Here is a 10,021-nt window from a genome sequence, read left to right on the forward strand (position 1 = left end):
ATTTCTTTGGCTTTTTAATGGCTCGGTGGGGTGCGAACGTTGGATTACTTTGAAATTTATGTCTTTATTTCGGATTTAAAAGTGTTTAATCTTGAACTTTCCGGATTTGTTGTTACTATATTTCATGCCTTTAATTGTGGCTGGGCTTCCGAAAAACGAATTTTAGGAGCTGTCCCGAATAAAAAATGACTTGTTTTTTTGGGCAATTTTACAGAAATATAATTTAATAGGACGTTTCTTATAACAATATTTTAAAGTACAGAAAAAGTATATATATAAAAAAATAAACGTAAATTTAGGATCATAATTCTAAAACAAAAGTTTTATAATATATTCCAACTTTTGACATAATTGTAAGTATGTTTGAAAACTCTGTTAGCCGTGGAAATACGGATGCCAGGTAAAAATTAATGAAATGGTTAACTTTAACGAAAGTACAAGCTGAATATAGCCGCAAATGTCAACTATGGAACAAAATATTTCGTTTTGGCAGTTTTGGCATGTTTTTAAAATGTGTATGTTGTATGCTTCAAATTTAAATATAAAAAGCTTTAGAAAAGTACATTTTGATCATATTCTGTTATGAATTCTGCAATTTTTAAGTGATATTAAACAAGAACGAGTAAATATTTGTTGCTTTGTAGATTAATTGCAGTTAATTATTAGAAATTTTTTTGCCCATTATCCTTTAATAGATTAGCGGATAGATTTGGCAATTTTCAAACCACCAGTTGCCGGATTGCAACATATGTTTGCAATTAATCTCAAAAGAGATAAATATTTATTAATTATTGTTTTATATAAATTAAAAATTGTAGAATTTATAAAATATTATAATCAAAATGTATTGTTTAAAAGCATCCTCTCTTTATATTTAAAGCATATAACGTGTGATTGTTATCTGCGATTGTTCAATTATTTGAACAACCAATACTCACACAAGACACAGTCAGAAGTAGAATACTACATCTAAAACTTCGACTTAAACCTAACAAACTTCATAAGAATAAAAACAGCAATCTTAGACCAAGTTAATACATTTAATATAGACACAGCAGTTAATATTTCTAGACTTAAATGCTCACAAAACTTGCGGGAACAGGTAAGACCTGATACAAAAGCAAGAATAAAAGTAGTAACCCGACAAGAACTGAAAACGATGGGAGAAATCGAAACAACACTAGACATAAATGGCAATCTGTTTGCACATATCTTCCAAATGGTAGAAAACAATTTTCCTACTCCAACGGATGGAATACGCGGGAGAGACTTTATCACTAATTATCAATGCATATGAGATTACGCACATTACAAATGCACATTAAGGATAACAGAAACTATTAGATTAGTATCAATATGTTTGATAATGTAGGTAACAACACGATAATAATACAACCTAGATGTGAACTCTACAGAGTAGTTCAATATTTTTAAATGCTAAAGGCTGTAAGGGTAAAACAACAACAAGAAATACTACCCGGGATATTCATAGCGCGAGCGATAACATCGAGAAATAACTTTTACATCAAAATTTTAAACATATCTTATGAAACTGTCACGGTAGAGACAGGTAGAATCAAAACATTAGATAATATATTGTTCAGCCGATACAGATTAATCAACGACAGTACAGACACGAAGAAAGAATTAGGGCAATCACTAAAGCTAGACATCCTTAAATACACACGAGATAAATTAGTATTGTTATGCGAAGACTTTGCGAAGAGATATTTAATAAAACATGGACGTTACGTATAGATTTCAGACAACTGAACAAGAAATTAGTCACAGATGAATTCCGTTAGGTACCAAGAATAGACTCGATATTAGACCAACTTGGGAGAGCAAAATGGTTTTTAATAATAGAACTATTGTCTAGAGAATTTAAGACATATTAGGACCTAAATATTAGGTAAATTTATTTTTTGTGATTTATATAATATAGCAATGCATTCGATAAGCTATAACATAGTAAATAATAAAAGCACCAAATTTTACTATCGATATTATTATAGCCGAACAATTGGACTTTTAAGATCAAATAATTCTTGAACTTTATTAGGACCATAGAATGCATAAATGTTTCGTAGCATTTTTTTTTAACCTGTAAATCATAAAAACCGAAAAAGGTGCATACTCCTTTTGCATTTTAAAAGTATTATTCTAAACAGTTTTAGAGTCTGTTTATAATTAGCCAACTGCTGCTTACGGGATGAAATATTAACTAACTCACTTTACTCCGTAATTCTTACTGCTTCCCGTTCAGTTTTAAATTGTCTACAATCGCATTTGCAAATCAACTCCGCATATATCCATCCTTACATAGCCAAAATAAAAACGATGCTCTGACAAATTCAAGAAACTAAAAAACGGATTTTTGTTTGGGTAAAAGCACACTCAGGCATCACATACAATGAACAAGTTAACAAAGCAGCTAAAGAAAGCATACAGTTGGGAGAAATAGTTACACGCTCATGAACATTGGATGAAAGAATAAATATAGCCAAGGATAATTTATATCAAAAATGGTCTAAAGAATACAGATATTTCTGTTTGACAAAATGCACAAGATACACATTGCTAGAGTCCGAGATTCGAAAAAATACAACGATCCGAGAAGTTCCATATCAACCACATCACGGATGAAGTTCGGACATGCTTGCTATCCGGCCCATTTATACAAAATAAAAATAATTGACAACAATCTTTGTGATATTTGCAAAGAAACGGCAGATTTGGACCACATATTTTTTAAAAGATGCAAGTATACATATCAGTCTGACATCCTTAGAAAAAATCTAAAATGTTTAAACATTTACGGTCCCTACAATGTCATGAATCTTTTAGCCCTAAATGATAAACGTGTTTTAGATTTTATTTTATTATTCATATTTCAGTCTAAAATTAAATTGTAGAATAACTAGTTTAGGCTTATAACCTTAAATGTCTTTCCTTTTGTTTACATACCTACCTTACCGTGGTCTACCCAGAATTGGTTAAAAAAAATGCTCAGAACGACCCCTGGGCGAGAAAAGTGTGATCCTTGTGCTAATCCCAAAATGCTTATTATGATTAATCTTGAGTGAGTGAATCTCAAAGTGAGTGCCATACCGATTAGAAAGAAAATAAGCTAAATTCTTTGTAAGTGTTGGCTAATTATAAACAGACTCCAAAGTTGTTTCGATTAATACTTTTAGACCGCAAAAGAAAAATGAACCATTACAGGTTTAAAAAATGCTAGAGTTTTACATGCTGCAAGTAGTAGTTACACAGAATCATTTCTATTTTGATTAATTAAAAACACTTTAGAAACACAATAATACAGTTTTCCCCACAATAAATATTTGGGCGTGGTTTTAGCATTTTATATGCCATGTTTTAAACTGTTTCATTAGGAACTAAGCATGACGTAAATAAAATAAATACTTTATTTTCTAAGATTTTGACTTTTTGACATATATATTTTTATACAATGGTTTTTAAACTAACTCAATGTCATATTTTTATGGATAGCTACTAGTGTCAGTAAAGTGAGCCTTTGCAATTCGGGGATTCCCTTGTTACATGATGTCCCTATTACATCATTACGAGTTTCGCATTGAAAGGTATAACCTGTTATTTTTTTAAAATAATTTTTCTCTTTGTAGTGCTTCGTTTTATAATAAATTGTTTAAAATTTTGTTGATTCCAAGTTGCAGTATAATAAGCAGCACGGTTTTCGGATTAAACGATTTCAAGTGAGTGTCGTAAAGTTTTGTTTTTCATTAGAAGAGGTTTTTGCCATCTCAATATCGTAAGTCTAATTTTTTTTATTTCTTTTTTTAAGATTTTATTTGACCCAATAGAGAAAAAAAAACATTAAAGTCAATCAATTTCGTTGGAAACGAAAATTACTAGATCGCTTATGAAAAGAAAAAGGATCTACGGCAATTGGAAAACATTTTAATTTAGGCGAATCAACTGCAACAGTAATTAAGAAGAATGAAGTTTTATACTTTGTAGCAATACATCAGGAGATAAGATGTTGAAACCGCTCTTAATAAATAAATCTCTTAGACCACGTGCTTTAACAGGCAAATATTTACTTTACAAGTAAAACAAGAAAAAGCACTTGATGTTAGAAAATTGAAAAACAATATGATTTAAACTTTTTTTTTTTTTGATGAGGGTGGAAATGTTTGAAACACCATACCATTGCTCGGCGTGTGTTGGATTCAGGGCAGAGGAAAACATCTGAGCCCATTTCCCCCTATGTAGAGGAGGTCCTGCAAACGGATGCCTTTCTGTTGTCCTGCCTACCAACTAAAACCACCCATTCTTCGTCAAGACACCCCCGTACGTGTTCAGTTAGCAAACGAAACTTAGAGATACCTTGCGCTGGAACCAGGAAGGAACCAGAAGAAAAATGTATGTAAAATAGGCCTATATGTAAATGACCTTGTCGACGGTATTACCTAAGAGCGGTAAGGAACCAGGGGGATAATATATGGAATGTATAGGTATACAAGGTAACAATAAGGTCTAAGAATACTAGGTATTAGGTAATACTAGGTAACAATACGTAAGTATACATATGCATGTAATAAACAAGTGTATTATACACATATGCACATACATACATACGTACATACACATACACACCTACGTACACACAAATACACACACACACACACATATCTACATATTCATACATAATATACAATGATAACCAGTTTTAAATGGAGGTGGATTGCCCCAGATCATTCTCATCCTCTCTCAGTTTCTTTCTCTATCATGGACTTTCTCTTCATAATTTTTGTTACTTGGTCTATAAGAAATTCAAAGTTCTCTCTGCTTTCCATAGCGACACGTATCAAGTTGTCAGAGGATATCTCTCCTAGCTTTGTTCGCATTATATGTTGTTCCGATGCAAACACCTTGCACCTAAAGATACAATGCTCCGCATCGTCTTCTACGTTACATATGACACAATTATCATCGCTGGTTTTTCGTATATGATAAGTGTAAGACCTGAAAGATCCATGTCCGGTCAGGAACTGCATAAAATAAAAATTTTCTCATTTGAACTTACATTTGTACCACTCTATCACATTGGGTATTAGTTTTTTGGTCCATTGTTGACTTGTCTATCTGTGAGTCCCATTCTGCTTGCCATTCTGATAGTAATTGTTCTCTAATGGCGGCTCTGACCTGAGGTAGGTGGCCGTCTCGAGAGTTATAGAGCGTCTGCCGTTCTTTAGCTAGGAGGTGAATAGGGAGCGTGCCCGCTATTACCTGTAGGGCCATCGTTGAAGTAGTCCTGTACGCACTTGTAACTTTTAATAGAGGCTTTCGCTGGGCTCTGGTTATCATGTCTTTGTATTTTTTGTAATTTAGTACGTCTGCCCAAATGGGGGCTCCATATAGTAGAGTCGACTGTACCACTTGCAGGTACATTCTTCGTTTTTGGCTGCTTGGGCCTCCTATATTCGGCATGATTCTTTGTAGGGCTGCCGTTCTTTCTTATGCCCTCTGGACTACATTTGTCAGGTGTTTTGTGAACCTTAGGCCTGTGTCGATGTATATGCCTAGGTATTTTGCACAATTTGTAGGCATTATAATAGTACTACCAATTTGAAAAGTCATCTCGGGTCTTCGTCGTGGTCCTTTTAGTATGACCACTTCCGTTTTGCTTCCTGCTAGTTCGAGATCGTTTCTAGCTATCCAGCTGTTGACTTTTCTGCAGCATGTGTTGACTTTATCTTTGATTTTCCAGTTCATGTCAGTCATGACTAGTATCGCCAGGTCATCTGCGTATGCGATAGCTAGAATATCTCTACCATAGTCTATTTCTAGTACCCCGTTATATAATATATTCCAGAGTGTCGGACCTAATACAGAACCTTGCGGTACGCCGGCTGTTAACTTCTGTTCTGTATTTTTTGCCACTGTAACGTATCTATTAGTAAGATACCTTTTAATGATATTGAAGAGATATCCTGACACTCGTGCTGATTCCAGTTTTGTTATATGTGCCCAGTTGGCAGAGATGAAGGCATTCTTTACATCAAACATAACCAGTATAGCCCATCTTTTCTTTGTGTTTTTTACAGTATCGGTTAAACTTTTTACCGCGTCTATGGCTGATTTAGCTTTTCTAAATCCGTATTTTCCGTTGGAGATAGTCTTTCCTTCACTTAATTCATCTTCTATGCGATTTTTGACAATATTTTCGTATAGTTTTCCCAGACAGTGTAATAAACATATAGGCCTGTACGAATTGGCTTCGTCCAGGTTTTTACCGCGTTTATGTATTAGTGTAAGTTTAGGTAGTTTCAGCTGGTCTGGAAATTCTTGTCTTGTTAGCAGCTCATTGAGTGCTATTCTAGTACTTTCTGGACATTCATTCACTAGTATTTTTATCGCCTCTGGTGGCACACGGTCCAGTCCAGGGAATTTACCTATTTTGATGGAATTGGCGGCTCTGGTGAGTTCAGCCGCCGCTAATTCTTTGGGACAGTTCTCATCGTCTCTGATCAGGAAGTCGTTTATAGGCTTGTTAGAAAACAGGGTATTCGCTATTTCCCTTCTTTTGTCATCGCATAGGTTATATGGGGTCTCTGACCTCAGCTTCTTAGTGGCGATCCTGTATGCTTCGCCCCATATATCGTTCTCCAATGCCTCGCACAAGTTCTGCCAGCATGTACGTTTAGCCCATTTGATCAATTTATTGAGTTTCTTTTTGGCGTTCTTATACTCTTCTTTAACTTGCTGGGTCCTATTTATCTGTCCCGTACGCCTGATTCTAAGACAATCTGTCCGCTTTTGGTGAATGTTTTCATTCCACCAGTATGGTATTGTGATTCCTGAATTCCACTCCGTATCTGATTCCTGAATTTGTTCTTATCGAACTCGAGTAATTTCCTGCCGTGCCTGGTTGTGACCTTAATGCCGACTTCGTATGAGATGTATTTGTGAAACGTGAAGATGTTATCATCAAGCACATCCCATCCCGATATCTTCTTGGCGCAGTTGTTGGTTGCTAGTGTAATGTCTATGTGACTTCGCGACTCACCTCTTTCGAATGTGGGTATACCATTGTTTAGCACAGTCAGGTTTGCGGAGGAGATCCATTCGTTCCAAATTTCTCCTCTTTTGTCATTTTTTGGGGACCCCCAAAGAATAGATTTGGCGTTTATATCACCAGCAAGTATGTATGTTTTTTCTCCCTGTGACGCCTCAATGATTTTTTCAACCCGCTCAGTATATTGTGTCATGTTTATATTAGGTGAGATATAACAGGCTATGATTGCTAGTTCGTTTATTTTTATCTTTAGAAATCTCTCTTTTTTGGTAATTTTGTTTATGCACACTTTGTTGTTTACCAAAAATACAGCAACGTCTGCTCTGTTATCGGAGATCCAACCAATTTTTTTGAAAAATTTTTATTCGGTTCTGGGACTATGATAATATCTGCGTCAATTTGCTGGGCTTTTGAGTAAATCAGGTCGTGTGCCACCTTTGCCCTTCCGATGTTCACCTGCAGTATTCTAAGTCCTTTTGTCTGGATCGAAGCCATTTTAAGTCGTTACAACTAGCTCTTTTAGGTCACTAGGATGAGAGTTATCGGGGATCAACTGAGTATTTTTCGCAGAGTGTTGTCCGGAGATAGTCCAGACAACATCTGCGGTCCTTCAGTGTCGGGAACGGGATTGTTGTTTTTGTTTTCCGCTATGTTGCTAGCCATTTCCACTACCTCGGCACAAATACTCTCGAATTCCTCCATTAATGAGGGGAACTTAGCCTTACGAAAAACGTCGTCATCTATAGTATCGTATGTCATCTATAATATGATTTAAACTGGAAAAGTATTAAATAATTAAGCTATTTTAAATATGTTTTATTACGAGAAAACTTTCGAAAACATCCATCTGCAGACGAAATTTATAAATAATTAGTTTACTTATAACAACAATACTACTAAAATAAACAGGTTCCCTGTTTTCCTGTTTATGGACATGATATGAATAAATCTGTATGCCGGAGGTAAAGGGCACTATGTCACAAATTTGTAATTATACAGGAGAAGCGTTTTAAGTTTAATTTTGTGTTTTTTTATTCACAGGATATATGTTAATACACAATATGTCACAAACCCTTGTCTAATTTATTCTTCAGATTATTAACTTTCACAATTGTATTATTTAAAACACATATTGGGTTACTAAAATTAATTTATTTTTAATAAAAACAATTAAAACACAATGTAGTGGACATAGTACTGTTTACCTCTTCAAGATCTTTTCGGTCATGGTACTAGATGTTTACCAAAAATGCATTATACAATGTTAAACTTTAATTTGTTTCTCCTTTATGACAAACATTACAGGGTAAAGTGTATTTGTTTACATTTAACGACAGGGATACTGTTAGAATACTAAAAGAAACATAATGTATATCCCTCATGCATCAAAAACTTCCACTTCCACTTGACTTCTGGGTAATCACTAGCGTTGTTAGATGTAGGTAAATTTTATAAAAATGATAACATACAGATGGTAAATATGATAGCAGTGACATCAAGTCATCGAACTTTGGGCGAGAAATTAGTAATAAGACATTAGTGATAGGCAGTAGAACTTCTGGCCATGTAATTTTTTCACTTCTTCGACATCGTATCAATTGAGTTCTTTGAAATTATTATCATCAAAAGAAGTTTTAAAAAATAACTTTCCTTTGGCCTCTCGAAGAACTTGAAGATGAACACAGGCAGACATTAATATAGGTTGTTTTTTAGTGCCAAGTTTTCTTAAAACAAAAATAGCTTCGTTTCCGACAGACAATGAGTTGAATTGCTTGAAGTCCTAACATTACGTATTCTGTACAGTGTATTTAGTAGATGTTTGGCGTACAAGTTGTTGCCAATCCCAGGGAGTCAGTATTGTCATGTTTGGTACTCTTTTCCTTTCAATGTGACCATGAACAGTGTCTGCTTTCATAATATGAGTATGGACTTTAACAAAAACTTTGTGATCTATTTGCTGAATATGTGGGAAGGTCTTCAAAATCCAGAAATATGCCATTACAATAAACGTACTTTTATTTTGACCATAACAGTTGTCTGTCCATATGGTTATTTGTCGAATAGTAGAGTCAGTTATTACACTATTTGCCCATTTTAATAAACAAGAAGCCATTTCTTTTTCGCCACGAGCTGCTTTATTTCATCCCACATCATACAATGTACTAAAGTGTCAAAGGAATTATAAATCGTAAAATTAAATGTCCATAATTTTCTCTTATAAAAACTGATGTTGTTTGTAATCAAAGGTGTAGGTAAGCACTTCTGGAGATCATAAGTCAAAACTTTATATCTCGGATTATACATGGAAAGTTTAATATCTCGATATTTTTAATCATATTTCTTCTTTGACTTTGCAAGATGCGCCTCTTTAATAACTATTGCATTATTTCTTTGCTCTCGATTTAGTTCATTCGTGAGCCTAGCACTATATGAATGACAAACGTCACAAGTATCTATACCAGGTAATTTAAAAAACTATTAAATTGTTTATTAAACACATCATAATACAACCACTGTTTAGTAACCAATTTAAAATCAACATTATTTTCAGCACAATAGGTTGTATACAGGCTGTAGGTACATATTCTTGATATTTAATTCTGATCATTAATATTGTTGGCGGTTTCCTCTCTGGCATAATGGATCTCATAGGTAGGTAATGATAAAATATGATTCTTAACATTTTCAATATTTTCAGGTAACATTTTATTGTTAGGAGGGTGCAATATAAAAGGGTTTGATACAACCAGACCTAAGAGAAATCCTCTTAGGTCTGGTTGTATCAGACCTCCTTCTTTTGTCTTTCGTAAAACGTTTACAACCACTTTATTTGAAATCCCTAAAGTATTCATAAACATAATGCCAACATTCTTGTTATTAACAATAAAACTGTAAAAAGACTATTTTCCGTTGGTTTGCTATATTCTTTATTTCGTTTTCTGGAGCGAGCTATAGGTT

General features: G+C 34.2%; 1 protein-coding gene across 1 annotated transcript; it reads right to left on the reverse strand.

Moving 5' to 3' along the window:
- Window positions 1–4,745: 4,745 nt before the first annotated feature.
- On the reverse strand, window positions 4,746–5,475 carry LOC140446434 (uncharacterized). Its single transcript, XM_072538986.1, has 2 exons — window positions 5,072–5,475; window positions 4,746–5,010 (listed from the first exon to the last, which is right to left on the reverse strand). Exons 1-2 carry the CDS (start codon window positions 5,473–5,475, stop codon window positions 4,746–4,748), a joined length of 669 nt encoding a protein of 222 aa, XP_072395087.1.
- Window positions 5,476–10,021: the final 4,546 nt, after the last annotated feature.

The sequence above is a fragment of the Diabrotica undecimpunctata genome, chromosome 7, assembly GCF_040954645.1.
Source record: "Diabrotica undecimpunctata isolate CICGRU chromosome 7, icDiaUnde3, whole genome shotgun sequence".
Classification (NCBI taxonomy): Eukaryota; Metazoa; Arthropoda; class Insecta; order Coleoptera; family Chrysomelidae; genus Diabrotica; species Diabrotica undecimpunctata.

What these genes read in the sequence shown, in the direction of transcription:
- LOC140446434 (XM_072538986.1), bottom strand. Translation starts at nt 5,475, where the DNA reads ATGCCGAATATAGGAGGCCCAAGCAGCCAAAAACGAAGAATGTACCTG. An exon ending in TGTGATAGAGTGGTACAAAT is followed by an intron (nt 5,011 to 5,071) that starts GTAAGTTCAAAT and finishes TGGATCTTTCAG; the next exon opens with GTCTTACACTTATCATATAC.